This window comes from Microcaecilia unicolor, chromosome 2 (assembly GCF_901765095.1).
Source record: "Microcaecilia unicolor chromosome 2, aMicUni1.1, whole genome shotgun sequence".
In the NCBI taxonomy this organism is placed as follows: Eukaryota; Metazoa; Chordata; class Amphibia; order Gymnophiona; family Siphonopidae; genus Microcaecilia; species Microcaecilia unicolor.
Window position 1 is genome coordinate 108,819,969 of NC_044032.1, and position 17,282 is coordinate 108,837,250.

A 17,282-nucleotide genomic window follows, 5' to 3' on the forward strand; every position below is an offset into this window, starting at 1 on the left:
TCCTTCTTATCTGTTCCCTTCTCCACTACTGCCAACTCCAGACTTCGCGCCTTCTGTCTCACTGCACCCTATGCCTGGAATAAACTTCCTGAGCCCGTACGTCTGGCCCCATCCTTGGCCACCTTTAAATCTAGACTGAAAGCCCACCTCTTTAACATTGCTTTTGACTCGTAACCACTTGTAACCACTCGCCTCCATCTACCCTCCTGTCCTCCTTCCTGTACACATTAATTGATTTGATTTGCTTACTTTATTTTTTTGTCTATTACATTGTAAGCTCTTTGAGCAGGGACTGTCTTTCTTCTATGTTTGTGCAGCGCTGCGTACGCCTTGTAGCGCTATAGAAATGCTAAATAGTAGTAGTAGTAATAATAAAACCCAGGCTCTGAAGAAAGCATACATATTTCATCTCCTTGTTCTGAGGAAGCTGCCAGAAGCCAGCTATCAAGGTGCAGAAAAAGTAGCTGGTACTACTTATGCAAATCAGCTGCAGCAAATGAGGCATTTGGTGAAGACGCTGAGGCTCAAAGAATGTCCAAAAGGAAGGACTTTGTTCTTGTCACTATCAGTACATAAGCATTGCCATTTTGGGACAGACCGAAGGTCCATAAAGCCCAGTATCCTTTTTCCAACAGTGGCCAGTCCAAGTACGTGGCAAGATCCCAGAACAGTAAAACAGATTTTATGCTGCTTATCCTAGAAATAAGCACTGGATTTTCCCAAGTTCATATTAATAATGGCTTATGGACTTTCTTTTTAGGAAATTATCCAAACTTTTTTTCAACCCTGCCAATCTAACTGCTTTTACCACATTCTCTGGCAACGAATTACATGTTGAGTGAAGAAATATTTTCTCTGTTCTGTCTTAAATTTACTAGGTAGTAGTAGTATTTTTGGCAACGTCTATCCGTTCCACTCCACTCCAGTAATTTATATACCTCTATCATATCTCCCCTCAGCTATCTCTTGTCCAAGCTGAAGAGCCTTAACCACTTTAGCCTTTCCTCATAGAGAAGTCATTCCATCCCCTTTATGATTTTTGTTGCCCTTCTCTGTAACATTAATATAATGTAACTTGTATTCCGCTAATACCCCACAGTTTAAAAGCGAATCCTAGTATATACAAGAAGCTAGACACCTCCAGGACTTTCAAGCAATAATCAGCAGTGTTTACATACACACTTCAAAGAAGTGTTAGATAAGCTAATCCATACTAGTTATTAGATTGCAAAACAGAATTCTGAAATAAATGAGTTTTTATATGTTTCCAAAATTGAAAATAACCTGTACCTTTTCTAATTCTGCTATATCTTTTTTTTTTTTTTTTTCTTTTTTTAGATGCGGTGACTAGAGTTGCACACAGTATTCAAGGTGCAGTTGCACCATGGAATGATACAAAGGCATTATAACATTCTCATTTTTGGTTTTTATTCTTTCCTAATAATATCTAACATTCTATTTCTTTCCTAATAATACCTAACATTCTATTTGCTTTCTTAGCCACCGCTTCGCACTAAGCAGAGGGTTTCAACGTATCATTAGTGATGACATCTACTGAGGAGCCTGTGCTGGGCTGTGACTCCTAATGTGGAATCTTGTATCGTGTAGCTATAGATAGGGTTCCTCTTTCTCATGTGCATCACATTGCACTTGCTCACATTAAAGGTTATCTCCCATTTTGTTGCCCAGTCTCCTAGTCTCATAAGGTCCTCTTGCAATTTTTCACAATCCTCTTGCAATTTAATAACTTTGAATGACTGTGTCATCAGCAAATGTAATTACCTCACTAGTTATTCCCTTATCTAGATCATTTATAAATGTATTAAAAAGCAGCGGTCCCAGCACAAACCCCTGTAGAATTTCACTATCTACCCTTCTCTATTGAGAATACTGACCATTTAACCCTATTCTCTGTTTTCTACCTTTGAACCAACTCTTAATCCACACTAGGACATTATGTCCTATCCCATGACTTTCTAATTACCTCAGGCACTCTATTAGAATTCAGGAATCGCAACCTATTCCTCTGCATGGAAAAGTTCAAGATGAACACTTCCTTACATCAAATATATCTTATTGGCTGTATAATCCGGTAAACAAAAACATCAAGGATACATAAGAACAACAACTGGAGCAAATCAAATTCCTAACAATTAGCATTTCCAATTTTCCCCCTTCCCCCCGTTCTTCTTGGATGATACAACAAAAGGGGAGTAGCGTGATCAACAAGACTCTTCCAAAAAGCCAAGCAGACGAAGTGAAGTGAAAAGCTCTTTATTTTGTAATAAAGTAGGACTCTATAAGGCACTGTGTTTCAGCAACAATGCCAGCCTCAGAAGTCTTTATACAGTTGTAGTTCGGGTGTGAGATTGCACGATAGTGCAAAGAGGAAATAAACCAAAACAAGTCTTTAAAAATACTGTTGACGGATAAAGCGGGTAGATAAATCATTGTTGCTGAAACACGGTGCCATGTCAAGTCCTACTTTATTACAAAATAAAGAGCTTTTCTCTTCACCTCATCTCTTTGGCTTTTTGGAAGAGTCTTGTTGATCACGCTACTCCCCTTTTGTTGTATCATCCAAGAAGAACAGGGGGAAGGGGGAAAATTGGAAATGCTAATTGTTAGGAATTTGATTTACTCCAGTTGTTGTTCTTGTTATTGTTCTTATGTATCCTTGATGTTTTTGTTTACCGGATTATACAGCCAATAAAATATATTTGACGTAAGGAAGGAAGAGTGTTCATCTTGAACTTTTCCATGCAGAGGAATAGGTTGCGATTCCTGAATTCTAATAGAGTGCCAGCCTCAGTATCTTTTGAGGGATAAGGAAGCACCTGGTGTAGAAGCCTTGATTCTTGTCCTGGATTGGAACTGGTTCTACTGTGTTGGACTGCAGTGGAAGATTATTTCTTTCTGTAACGTATGGGCACAAATTTGGGGCATCTGCAACTATGCTAAAGGTCGATCCAGTGGCAAATTGAAATGTGAAACAATAGCTCATTTCTGTGATGTTGAAAACTAAGGAATCCATATGTTGTGATTTGTCCCTCTTCTAAAGAAAGTATTTGTATTTGCTCCATACATGTAGAGCAGGATGTGTTATGAAGATTCCTTTGGTTGTGCAGGTGTGGCCTACTTTATTTTCCCTTTTACTCACTAATGAAGATTAATGGAATTGAGACACCGTTGTGGTTGTCTGGTGAAAGGAACAAACCATCTCTGATACTAGAAAGATCTGTGGTATTGGGATGTGTTTGATTATCTATAAGAGGATGTAGATGGTGGTAGCACATTTGAGAGGTTTGGTTTGAAGGAATCACTTACCCCCACAGAGATATTGAAGGCTCTCAAGGCCTTGCCAGCTGGGAAAGCCCCAGGCATGGATGGCATCTTAGATGATTTTTGGAGCTGAAATGGCATCTTTGATGGCTGATATCCATAATTTAGTTTGGGCTGGTGTGGGTCTTCCTCTATGCATGATGGAGGACTGGATTTTGGTAATCCTGAAAGAGCATAAAGAAAGGTTACATTTTCAGTCGATTTGATCTAGCTCATTATTAAGTATTGATGTAAGGCTGCCTGGGGTGTTATCTGGGCTGATACATCCTGATGGGTTTTGTGCCATAAAACAAGCCTCTGACAATATTCATAGAATGATTAACTTGATACATGCAGCCTGTGTTAATGATATCCCTTTATGTTTGTTAGATATTGATGCTGAAAGTGTTCGACAGGTGGGTGGGATCAGGTACTTGCAAAGTTTGGCCTGGAAAATTATTTTAGAGGGTGGGTGCAGGCCTTGTACTCTAGCACTAAAGCTTGTATATGGATTACTGGTGGCAACTCCCCTATGTTTAGTATGAATAATAGGAGGTTATCACCTTTATTAATTACTTTGATTGTGGAAACTTTTGCTTTGGCTATGCGGGTTAATCCTGATGTCCAAAATATTAAGGTAGGGAGCAGGAATATAAAATTGCCCTGTCTTGCTGATAGCATTTCTTCTTTCTCTCGCTCATTCTCTTACTACTTTGCCTAATTTGCTTGGGGAAATTGTTCACTATTTCAGAGTGTCTAGATTTAAAGTTAACATGACGAAATCAGAAAGATTCATTATTAACTTAGCATTCTTGAAAATACATAGAGGTCATCATTTCCCTTTAAATGGGTAGACATGGGCATTAAATACTTGAGAGTAATTCTAACATCAAATATATTGACCTATTTAATATGAATTATCTACAGCTTTTTAGAGAGTAATTCTAACATCAAATATATTGACCTATTTAATATGAATTATCTACAGCTTTTTAGAGAGTTTTGATGTGACGTCAAGTGATGGGACTTGCTGCCTCTTATGTTGGTTTGGTAGGATTGTTATCGGGATGAACATTTTTCCTATCTAGATTTACTGATTCCAGGTGCTTCCTGTTCCACTCATCAAAAAATTCCTATTGAGTCTGCAGGACAGAAGACCAAGAATATCTAAATGTGTATATATGGAGAGAAAATTAGGTAGCTTGGGAATCCCCTAACTTGGGTTTGTATTATAAATCTTGCTAGTGAATGCTTTCAGAATTCTGAATATAAATTACAGTTTAAGATTATTATCTTACGTGGCTGCCTCCAAGGTTTAGGGCCCAGGCAAGGAGGTTAGTCAGACTACTGTATATACCCTTCAGTTTTGGCTTTCATGAGTAAAGTCAAATATTCAACTTTCTAGGCATACTCCTATAATTAATAACCCCTTCTTTAAACCTGCTTTTAGGATTATGCGTTTAGAATTTGGGAAACATCGGTGTTGTCAGTTGTTTGACGATGAGAGGTTGATGGTCCTTTGACACAAAGTTACCATCTTTCCATCCATCATTTTTATGCCTACAGGCAATTTGTTCATCTTTTGTTCTCCAAGGACATAAAGGGGAGATTGGTGAGAGAGAGGGGTTTTTTTTTCCTTTTATATAACATTTGTTAGAATTATACAGGCCCCAAAGACCTAATTTTGGCTCTTTACAAACATCTTAGAGATTTGCGACCAAAGAGTCTGTGAGATCGGGGTATGTGGGAAGACATGCTGAGTGTACATCATGAGGCACAGGACTAGGCCAGAATGGAAGCAACCTCAGCAAAGGTCTCTGTTGTTGCTAATATCCAAGAGAATAATGTAAAAATAATGTATTGGTGGCATCTCAATCAAGAGGCACTTAACTGATGTTTCCCTGGAGTTGTGTCCTTTTCCTGGAGACAATACGCAGGGAGGAACACAATGAGTCATATCTGGTGGTCATGCCCGAAAGCAAAAGAGTATATTGGAAAACTATACACTATAAAATTAAACTGTGGGATCCAGGTCTATTCTTCCTCAATAGATTAGCACCTGGTTTGAGCTTAGCTCATAAGAACATAAGAGTAGCCATACTGGGTCAGACCAATGGTCCATCTAGCCCAGTATCCTGTTTCCAAACAGTGGCCAAGATTAGACTTCCTTTCTTTGATATATTTTTAATTGCAGCTTAGCTAGTATTAGTGTCTGGAAAAATGTGAATGTCCCTTTGTACCATAAGCAGCTGGCTAAAGATGCTTTCCGAATGTAATAAAGCCCTCCATAAATGGGAACATTTTGGAGCCCTTTGACTAATTCTGCCGATTTGTAGTCTGATTTCAGCTTTTATTATGTGAAGAACTGCCTGAGCTCTATATTATACTTTACTGCTCTCTCTCTTAAGGGTTTTCTTTTTTTTCTTTCTCTCTCTTCCTCGTTTTTCTTTCTTTTTGATTGGAAAATGAGGGGGAGAAAGGTGGTATAATAAGGAGCGTTTATTAGTTTTTTAGTTGCATGATTTGGATTACCTGTTGGGGGATGATTGTATGCAGCGAGGTTTCAATTATAATGACCAAATGTGTCAAACATTGTTGAACTTGTTTTGCTCCACTATTTTGATGCTGTTGGTTCAAGAAAACTTCCAAAAATTAAAACAAAAATGGACCCCCCCCCCCCTCCCACTTCAAACCAGAGATGATTTTATATTCTGCTAATCCAGGTGCTCAGTTTTTCTCAGCTCATCAGAGGGTGATCTCGGTTACTTATAGCTAATAGTTATAGTTATGCAGTTTTAGAAAAGTTAAACAACCCCCCCCCCCCCCCCCCCCAAAAAAAAAAACTAAGGTCATGACGTGAAATAGACCTGCCACTTCGGTCCTTCCATCCGGCTTTTTCGTCATGTCGTCGTTGTTGTGCTGCGGTCCGAAGCTGGCGGCCTGCGGGATCGTACTCAGCATCTGGGGAGTGATCATGCTGGTGAGAGGACAGGCTGGGGGAGGGGGAGTTTAATGCAGAGAGAGTGCAGGGATATTGGACAAACCTTCAGCCCTTTCTCCCCCCTCCCCCATCAATCCATAGGCCCCCCTTGCCCCCTCCTCCTCCCCCCTCTAGCAGCCATGATCAGCCCCAACACCACCCCTGTATGTCCTTCCCTGCTAGTTTATGTGGCTGTCAAGATCTATTGATCACTCTTGACTGTAGCTACTTCTTGATGCTCCCCAGAAGCTGCAGCCTAACAGTTAAGTAGGCCCCGATTGAATGTTACAAGTTATTATCTTTTTATCTATTGCTGAAATTTGTTGCCAGCTCTGTGGTGAAGGCGGTTAGCTTAGCAGAGTTTAAAAAGGGGTTAGACGGTTTCCTAAAGGACAAGTCCATAAACCGCTACTAAATGGACTTGGGACAAATCCACAATTCCAGGAATAACATGTATAGAATGTTTGTACGTTCGGGAAGCTTGCCAGGTGCCCTTGGCCTGGATTGGCCGCTGTCGTGGACAGGATGCTGGGCTCAATGGACCCTTGGTCTTTTCCCAGTGTGGCATTACTTATGTTAATTCTAACTTACTCTCAATACATATTGCTGTTTAAATTGTTATTCCAGTCTTACTCTCAATTTGCAAAATTGTATTTCTGGCATTGTAGCTTTACTACAGTATTATGGAAGCCACTTTGAGCCTGCAATCAGTGGGAAAATGTGGGATATAAATGTAATCTCTCTATATAAAAGGCAACCCCAACGTTCTGAAGCCTCCACGGAAGTTGAGGCGCCCGAGATATCCGGTGTGCCCTGGAGTGTCTGCACCGCCCTTGCGTCAAAACGTCATGACATCGAGGGCGGAGCTATGACACTCGAGGGCCGAAACGGAAACGCCACAGCGAACAACTAACAAGGCAAGTAGCTCGGAGGGACGGAGGGAGGGGGCCCCTTGCTAGCGCCCGTTTCATTGCGCTCAGAAACGGGCATTTTTTCCTAGTAATAAATAAATAAGAAATAAGTGAAAACCTTTTTCTGTTTAGAGTTTTCTGTCTGTGAGGAATAAACCATTTTGAATGTGTTCATTATCAAATGGTAGAAGAGTCAATTCATTATATATTGTGTTAAAAAAAATAATCGCTTGGTAAAATTCGCTGCACTGTTTACCAAGGAGCAAAAGTATCCTCCTTGAAATTTAACATGATGAGGCTGGCCCAGGGACAGACGTTGAACTGCTATGCAAAAGACTTGAATAAACCCTGAGTGGTTGCAGTTTGAAAGCCCAATAGAGGCTGGTTAACCTAAAGGTGCAGGAAGAAATTGAGCAAAAGAAATTATGCGAAAGTTTTAAGGTAGTTTTATGTTCTTACAGGTGATCTGCTTAATCATCTCATGAAAGATGACCCGTCTACTGTCAAAGGAGCAGAAATGTTAATGCTAGGAGAAATGCTGACTTTACCGCAGAATTTTGGGTAAGAAAGATGTGCAGAGACTGAGAAGATGTTCTGGTGTTGGATCTTCAGAATTCCCTGAGCTTTTCACCCTATACATTAATCTCACAGTTATCTCCTGGTGTCCTATTATGTCCCATCTTTTCTTGGGTATAGCCCATCAAATTTGAAGCCAACTCTGGGTCCTAGATTCAAATTAGAACCGCCATTTACATGTAAATCTGATGTACATCCATTTTGGTGTAGGTTTAGCACTTGATGACTTTGCCATTCCTTGTCTCATCAACAAAGAAGAAAATCCCAAAGTGCTCCTTGATTTCTTCTGATTACCATCTTCTTAGAACCTACCCCTCACTTTCCTAGTGCCAGGGAAAAACATAACTTTTTAACTTGTAACTCTAAATTTACACCAAATCTTTTTTTTTTCTATTAGCTTGTTAAGATAATGTTTCCTCTTCTAAGGAATAATGGTAGCCAGTATGTTAGCTAAATTGTTTTAAGTAGAATTTTTGTTTTTAGACAATTAAAAATAAAAACTGTGTTCTGCTTATAAATGTTATGCTCTCCTGTAGATCAAAGATGGAAAATCTTTTTGGGATAAAGGGCTACAGTTGTGATAATGGAACCCTTTGAGGACTGCATTAGTTAGTTATAGTGGAGAGAGAAGAAACCATCTGAGCCAAAGGACCAGGGAAAGTCCCTAACCTGATGTTCAGCTGCAGTTTGCCAAATAGAGGCTCAGATCTCCAAAACTGAATTGACCTATTTAGTCTCTTTTTCCTCCCTTAACATATTAATGTGCCTCCAGTCTCTTCTTCATGGGTTGGTAAACATTTTGTACAGTGTGGTAAAATGCATAATTAACACATTAGTCAGAAATGTTCTAGTGAGATGTATGTATATAATCTTAACTGATTAAAATGTTATTATATAGGAGAAAGTATAGCTGGTGATTTGCTTCTGCTGGTGGCAGTGTGAATATGTTTAAATATTAAGTACTTCTGTTCCTGATTGTAATTTATAATTGATAATTCACTTGATAGTGCTTTTTGTAAAACCCTTTGCTACTTCTTTTTCTTATTGTAAACTTCTTATAAAAGTGATGGCCTCAGTGTGCGGTGGCCCAAGCGTGTGGTTCACAGCACACAAAGAAAGACCATGAGCCAAGTACCTACAAGCATTTAGCCATTTACCCAAACTTAGGGACGGGAGTGGCCTAGTGGTTAGGGTGGTGGACTTTGGTCCTGGGGAACTCAGGAACTGAGTTTGATTCCCACTTCAGGCACAGGCAGCTCCTTGTGACTCTGGGCAAGTCACTTAACCCTCTATTGCCCCATGTAAGCAGCATTGAGCCTGCCATGAGTGGGAAAGCGCGGGGTACAAATGTAAAAAAAAAAAAACTTAGTTGAACTGAGGCTTAAGAGAATCAACAGCTCAATTTGTTTTAGTGCTGTAGTATGTAACAACCAACAGTTTTGCCATCAGATACACAGCTTAAAAAAAGACAATTCATTTTTTTTTTACTATGCTGTAAGCTTTCCTTTTAAGAATTTGTGGGAGCTTTGCAAATGTTTGAAATTACTTTGTCAGCATATACACTTTCTAATTGGAAACAGAGCAGTTTCATGTGTGTTGTATGTAATTATCAGTGGAACATAATTGCAAATCTTAGGGAATTCTTTCCTAAGAAGCATTCTTTTGCCACCAGTGCAATATAGTTTCACCTTTAGGTGTATGAGGAGTTGGCGTTGTGTTCTACATATGTAATATTAAAAATGAATCTTTTCGCATATTGCATACGCAGGGGTTAAATCAGTACAATCTGACACTTGTAAACAGTGGTGCCAGTAGACACAGCTTTGAGGTAATGGTCATGGATTTGATATACCACCTTTCTTTGGTATAACCAAAGTGGCTTACATTTATTATATGCAGGAATTTCACTGTTTTTATTGGGCTGACAAGCTAAGTTTTTGTGCCTGGGGCAGTGGAAGCTTAAGTGACTTGTTCAGGATCATAAATGTTTGGAGGATTCCTGAGGAGGGGGGAGTGTTCTGTGAAATGGAGCTCTGTAGAGCTCAACTGCTCCATGGGTGCGCACACGTGTTTAAATTTCAGGTAAGTGAATGACCTACCTTTAGGAATTATTAATTGTGGAAGCATATTTGATTTGAAGACTTCAGCTCTGTATTGTGGACTAAGGCATTAATTCCAATTTCTAACCTTGGCACCCATTGTATATCATATGTATCACATGAGGAGCCATTTGATGGTGTGAAGCCAGTTAAACCTTCAAGACTAAGGGACTAGGCTTAAGTGAATATTGTGGCTTTTATCTTTTGTCCATGATATGACTCAGATCACATAGGGTTTCCTTATACTCCCCCCCCCCCCCCAAAAAAAAAAAAATATATATATATATAAAATATAATAAACATTGCTTCTTATGACCTCAATACTTTGTGACCTTTGGGAAATTTGCTAGGACAGGATCTTAAAGAGGCATAGTAGAGATTTCCCAGTTCTGAACCCACTGTGCTAACCAACTAACCATTAGGCTATTCCTCCACTCCAGTTGTTAACAGTGTGCTAGATTCTAGCTTTTAAAAGAACTTGCTTTTGTTTTTATATTTTTTTGGAACAGAAACATTTTTCTGGGCGAGACCTTCTCCAGTTACATCAGTGTGCACAACGACAGTCCCCACTTGGTAAAGGACATACTGGTGAAGGTAAGCCTTGGTATTTCAGATCACTTTTAATGAAATCGTAGCTGACTTTCACAGGTCTGTGACAATTAGAAAACTATCAAGATGATTTAAGATAAGTGATCTAAGAATTTTATATTGTTTGTGACGGAGGGTTGGATATTTAATAATAAAAAGAAAGTTTCACCACTGTGGAAATTTGGAGTCTGCCAGTGTTCCTGGAATGAAACAAGTCTCTTCCAAGGTCTCTATTGTCACTTTTGGACTCGTACCTATATATTTATGGTATTTTACATTGGATTGTTCTGTATTGCTAATATTTTACAAGATGGTGGCAGTGATGATGTCCCTGGATATCTTCCCAGACAAGAATGATTGGTTCTGTATAGGGGATCCAGCAGCATGGATGACCTCTGGTGAAGGACCTCCCTGTCCTGGGATGCCATGGACCAGATATCCCTGGGGTGCAGGTGGCTACCGGGCCCTCTGAGTTGAAGTTTTGTACTTTCCTCAGATGAATCTGCTACTCCCACTTAAGATCTTTACCTCGGCCTTGAGCAGGGCTGCATGTGATTCAGTAGGTTTGTATGCCTGTTGTGCTGCCCTTTTAGCACAATGCTTTCGTTTGGATTTTTCCACACTAAAACCCTGACTGCACTGGGAATAAGATTAGTGTGGGAAAATCAAAAATAAACTACCATGCTAAAAGCACAATTTATTACATCTGACTCTAAATATGTTAATTTATAATTCATGCCAATGAATCATCTAATCCAATGGAAATTGTTCTACTGTTGCTGTTTGTATTTTGCATTGCATTATAATACCAGCAGTGTTTTCTGTGAAGGTGAATTTCCTTGTCATCAGCAGCAGATGAATCCATTACGAATGGGTTGTGTCCACCTACCACAGGGGGAGATAGAGAACACTGAAGACCATAGTGCCTCTAGGACGGCTAGCTCCATCTGCCTCTCAGTATTTCTCTATCTCCCAGCAGGGTTGGACGCAGCTTGTTCAGCTCCATGAAGATTCTGCCTGGGGTGGCTCCTGTGCTTTTGCCAGTTGTAGCAGGGGTGTTGTGGCTAAGTGGAGCCCACTTTAAAGGCACATAGGTTCACCCTTTCCCTGCCTTACCCTTCCCCCTGTGTGGATGCAGGCATATATGTTCGTCCTTTCCCTGCCTTTCCCAACCTCTTCTTCCTCCGGAGTGCCTCTGTAGCTGTTTGCCTCCAACTTTCCTAACAGTGTTAAAAAAACAAAAATGCGCTTTTCAGCGCTGCTATTTCTGAGGCTTTTCCTGACTGTGCAGTGTGACTGGAGCTCGTGGACTCAGTCCTTTGAGGTAAGAATGGTACTCAGCTCCTCCGGGGAGGACCCGTGGACAGTGTTCCAATTGGGGTGATTTTGGTGCGAAGCCGCTATTTTGAATTTTATTCCGCCGTTTTTCGGCGATGGCTGCTGAGGGAGTTAAGCGCTGTTGTCGTTGTGGCAAGCGCAGATCAGCAGCGGGGCTCTGTAAAACGTGCTTAGACGGTAGAGCCAGTACGAGCATGGCGAACGTTGATTCTTCCCGCTCGATGGAGCTGGCAGCGGGCGCATCTTGGAAGCGCCGCATGGCTCGACCCCCGCGGTTGCGGAGGAGTCTGAGAGCAGAGGGGCGCCTCGAGCCGAGGCTACCAGAAGAGCTCCGTTCCCCGTGGCTCCTAATTCGGAGACTGGAGGTCGGGTGAGTTTTTCTCCCCCAAGTTTGTGCTTATTTTACATAAAGCCTTCATGCTGAAAAGAGCTCTGCCACAGGTGTCTGACACTGCGTTGCTACCTGGTTCCCCTCCGACTGATGATGGCCCTGGGCTGATACCAGACGTGGATGCCCCTGAGCATTGGATGCACACTAAGCATAGACGGGTAAATTCCCCGTCGGAGAGTGGTGTAAGCTACATTGAGCCTGCAAATAGGTGGGGGAATGTGGGATACAAATGCAATAAATAAATAAATAAAGCCCTGGCCCCCGGGCCACCTGTATGTGTTCCCTCCTTGGCCCTTAATAAGGCAACTCCTCCTGCATCTGGACATTGCACGGTTTCTTAGAGGGGTGCTTTGGCTCCGGCCTCCCGTGCAGGCCCCTTGTCAGGCTTGGAACCTGGGGCTAGTATTAAAGGCTCTTCAGTGTTCACCCTTCGAGCAGCAGAGGTGAGCTTCGAAGAAGGATGTGACTCTAAAGACAGTCTTTTTGGTGGCCTTTACATCGGCGAGACGGGTGTCTGAGCTCCAGGCGCTGTCCTGTCGAGACCCATTTCTGCAATTCTCAGAGTCCGGAGTAACGATACATACTGTGCCTTCCTGCCTGCCTAAGGTGGTTTCAGCGTTTCACCTAAACAGGCCTATTTATCTGCCCTCCTTTACTAGGGAGGAGTTTCCGGAATCTTTTGGGCAGTTGCACCTTCTGGATGTGCACAAGGCTCTGTTGCAGTATCTGCAGATGTCTAATGCTTTCAGGACCTCTGATCACCTTTTTGTATTGTTGTCAGGTCCTCGCAGAGGGTCTCCAGCGTCTAAAGCCACTATAGCCCGTTTGCTTAAGGAAGCCATTTTTTCTGCATATCTGCTATCTGGCTGGCCTCCGCCTGACTCCTTTAAGGCACATTCCACAAGAGCGATTTCTTCCTCTTGGGCTGAGACTGGAGCACTCTCTCTTCAAGAGATATGTAGTGCAGCTGCTTGGGCTTCTAAGCTCTCTTTTGCCCGTCATTACAGGCTGGATGTGGCTGCCAGGAGGGACGCGCTTTTTGGAGCACAAGTGCTTGTGCGTGGTGTGGCTTGTTCCCGCCCTATATAGGGATTGCTTTGATACATCCCATTCGTAATGGATTCATCTGCTGCTGATGACAAGGAAGGGAAAATTAGGTTCTTACCTTGGTAATTTTTTTTTCTTTAGTCACAGCAGATAAATCCATGATCCCTCCCTGATTGACTCTGTTTTGGGTTCAGTTTTTCCTGCAGACATGTTCCCTCATTGGGAGAAGTTGGAAAACAGTCTTCAGGATTTCTGTTCTACTACAGGAGGTTGAGTTCGTCCCTCCTTTGTGTTATTACTCCTGTTCTGGGGCGTTCATTCGCTGTGAGGAAAGTTCTTGTTGTGCTACTTTGCAATTTAACACTGCTTTGGAAGCTTCAAAATACTGAGAGGCAGATGGAGCTAGCCGTCCTAGAGGCACTATGGTTTTCAGTGTTCTCTGTCTCCCCCTGCTGGTAGGTGGACACAACCCATTCTTAATGGAGTCATCTGCTGTGACTAAAGGAAAGAAAATTACCCAGGTAAGAACCTAATTTTCCCTTGTAGACTTCCTACCCATATCTGTTTTAGTAACAATTTGTGTTCACTTTTTTTCACAACTGCAATCTGAGCTGAAGTTGAGGGTGACAGCTCTGCCCTTTAAGGAGGTCAGGAGACCTATGTACCAGTAGTAATGGTAAAGTAATACAGATAAAGGAGAAGCTGCTGAAATAGACACACAGCCTAGGTTATACAACATTATTACAAAGAGATTCTAGACTTTAAGACTTCTGGTGGCACAGGGTGGATGAGCAGTAGGCTAGGACTGTAACTTCTATACCCAACCCCTAATATCCTGCCTCTAAACCATGTAATCATCTTTAAACAATTAAATCTTTCTATAACAGCACTTTCCCATTAAACCCTTTGTCAGGTCGTATTGGTCAAGGATGGCATCTAAGTTACCTAAATGGGATGGGGAGAAGCCGCGCCAACAGGATGCTAAGATGGCAGAGCCTTCTGTTGCCTTGAGGATAATGGTGGGCTTGGTTTGGTCATCGGAGGTCTCAAAAGAGGTGGCAACGTTGTTAGAAAAATATTGGAGCTAAAATTTTCAATAATTATATGATAAAATGGAAACTGTTTGAGAATTAGATGAAAAACCTGCACACACATGTGGGAGCCTTTCAAGTCCACCTGATGGAAGTGGAGGTTATAGTGCAAGACTTAGGAGAGAACAACAACACTCAAAAGACTCTGGAAGATAAACTAGAAGATCTGGAGAATTGAGCCCATAGAAACAGTCTATGGTTGGTTGGTATTCTGCAAACGTTGGGGTTTCCTGGAGGCTCTGCTCTCCATTCTGTATTGAGTGGGCACATCGCTTTGGATCTTTAAACTTTTGAACTTTGCAAACAAAGTAGTCATCTTGCAGGTCCGAGAGTGAGGAAGGTTCTGGAATATTAAGGCAGGAAACATCTATGTTTCCAGGACTACTCAGTGAGAACAGCAGCACAGAGGTACGAATTCTCCTCTTATCTGCACCCAGTTTTTTTTAAGAAAAAGGTAAAAATTACCCTATTGCAGGGGCGTATCTGGAATCCGGCGGTAGGGGGGGCCAGAGCCAGAGATAGGGAGCACATTTTTGCCTGCCTCCCTCCCCCCCCCCCCGCTGCCGCCACCTCTCTCCACACCCCCCCCCCCCGTCAACCCTCCCCCCCCCGCCGCCGCCACCTCTCTCCACCCCCCCCACCGTCAACCCTCCCCCGCTGCTTACCTTTGCTGGCGGGGGGCCCCAACTACCGCCAGCCGAGGTCCGACCTGCAGTCTTCATATTTCGTCTTCCTCCGACTCCTCCATGTCCATGCTGTAAGTAACGCTGCTGATTCGTTGAATCCAGTTCGGAGTCTGACGTCGCAGCACATTGTACGCGCGTACAACGTGCTGCGACGTCAGACTCTGAACTGGATTCAACGAATCAGCAGCGTTACATACAGCATGGCCATGGAGGAGTCGGAGGAAGACGAAATATGAAGACTGCGGGTCAGACCTCGGCTGGCGGGGGTTGGGGCCCCCCGCCAGCAAAAGTAAGCAGCGGGGGAGGGTTGACGGCGGGGAGGGGGCCAGGGCGAAATCTGCGGGTGCCCAGGCCCCTGTGGCCCCACGCAGATACACCCCTGCCCTATTGTATCCAGCCATGCCACAATTCTGGTTGCCGTATTTCAAAAAAGATATAGAGGAATTAGAAAAGGTTCAAAGAAGAGCAACCAAAATGATAAAGAGGATGGAACTCCTACCATATGAGGAAAGGCTAAGAGACTAGTAGGCGTATTTTCAAAGCACTTAGACTTACAAAGTTCCATAGGTTTCTATGGAACTTTGGAAGGCTAAGTGCTTTGAAAATATGCCTCAAAGTCTCTTCAGCTTGGAAAAGAGACGGCTGAGGGGGGATACGATTGAGGTCTATAAAATCTTGAGTGGTGTATAATGGGTAGAAGTGAATTGATTTTTTTTTCCACTCTTTCAAAAAGTACAAATACCAGGGGACACTCAATGAAATTACATGGAAATACTTTTAAAATAAATAGGAGGAAATATTTTTTTCACTCAAAGAATAATTAAGCTGTGGAACTCAGTGCCGGAGAATATGGTAACAGTGGTTAGTATATCTTGATTTAAAAAAAGGTTTGGACAAGCTCCTGGAGGAAAAGTCTATTGTTTGTTATTGAGATGGACATGGGGGAAGCCACTGCTTGCCCCAGGATCAGTAGCATGGAATGTTGCTACTAATTGGGTTTTTGCCAGGTACTTGCGACCTGAATTGGCCACTTTTGGAAACAGAGTACTGGGCTGGATGGACCATTGGTCTGACCCAGTTATAGCTATTCTTATGTTCTTATATGAGTGATCAAGGTCAAGTAAGTTTATTTGACTCAGTATGGGCAGCTGAGACATATCTGACTGAACTTAATACAAGAGCTGAAATGACTGAACTTAATACAAGGACTGCAACAACAGACCCATCACAGAGCCTTGAAATCCAAGTGAGGACAGCGTATTAAGGAGTAGGCAGTGATCAGCAGTGTCAAAAGCTGCAGATAGATCGAGAAGGATGAGGATAGAATAGAGACCTTTGGATCTGGCTAGGAACAGGTCATTGAAGAGTTTAGCAAGCGCTGTTTCAGTTGAATGAAGAGGCGAGAGCCAGATTGAAGTGAATCAAGAATAGCTTGAGATTAAAGAAAGTCAAAACAATGATGGTGAACGGCACATTTAAGTATCTTGGATAGGAAAGGCGTTGAAGTCTGTGAGAAAGGAGAGGTAATGGAGTGGATTTAAAAGGAAGAAAAGCAATGAGAATAAGGTGGAAGAAGAGATTGAAATCTACATGAGGGTGAGAGTAATAGCCTGAAGCTACCACCACGGGCAACCAGATGAAGAGTATGGGAGAAAAGGTAACCTCCATGACATAGGGCCACAGCTGAAGCAGCGCTTTCAGAGCAAGCGGATGGAGAGTATGACAGATAAAGAGGTCATGGATGTAGGAAAGTTTGTTGCAGACAGAGCGGGCACTCCACAGAGCACATGAGAAAGGCAGAGAAGAAGACGAGAGGAACAGATATTGGATTGAAGACATCACGGTGTGACCTGCACGAATAGGATGAGAGCTGATGTGGAGGACCAGGATTGGGATTGATATCCTCAGTGGAGAGCGGGAGGATGAGCAAGAGAGTACGGAGAAGAGTAGGAGAGGCATGATGACAGCAACGAAGGCAAAATGTATTCGAGACAGAATGGAGATGGTTGATAGCTGAGAAGAAGGGAGATGACAAAAGGGATGGTGAGATGAAGAAAGCAGAAGGTGGGCAATGTGCTCTGCGGTTATACAGTGGTTTCGGATGGAGAAATCGATTGGGAGGGGACAGTACCAAGAACAGAAACTGTACTGGAGCCATAAGAAATAGCAGACAGAAAATACAAAGTGTATAGAGAAAATGTTTCGCACACCAGTACCTGGAATGAAGACCCTGAGTGGGTGGGGTGGACCTGGA

The 17,282-nt window shown here is 42.4% G+C and overlaps 1 protein-coding gene across 8 annotated transcripts in view; it reads left to right on the plus strand.

The window, feature by feature from the left end:
• The window catches only part of TRAPPC13 (trafficking protein particle complex 13), a 128,689-nt gene that overhangs the window by 58,826 nt on the left and 52,581 nt on the right, over positions 1–17,282 (plus strand). For all 8 annotated transcript variants that reach the window (XM_030193189.1, XM_030193190.1, XM_030193192.1 and 5 more), the window contains exons 3-4: positions 7,674–7,773; positions 10,397–10,481. In XM_030193189.1, the coding sequence (XP_030049049.1) occupies positions 7,674–7,773; positions 10,397–10,481 (185 nt within the window). The remainder of the gene's footprint in view (positions 1–7,673; positions 7,774–10,396; positions 10,482–17,282) is intronic.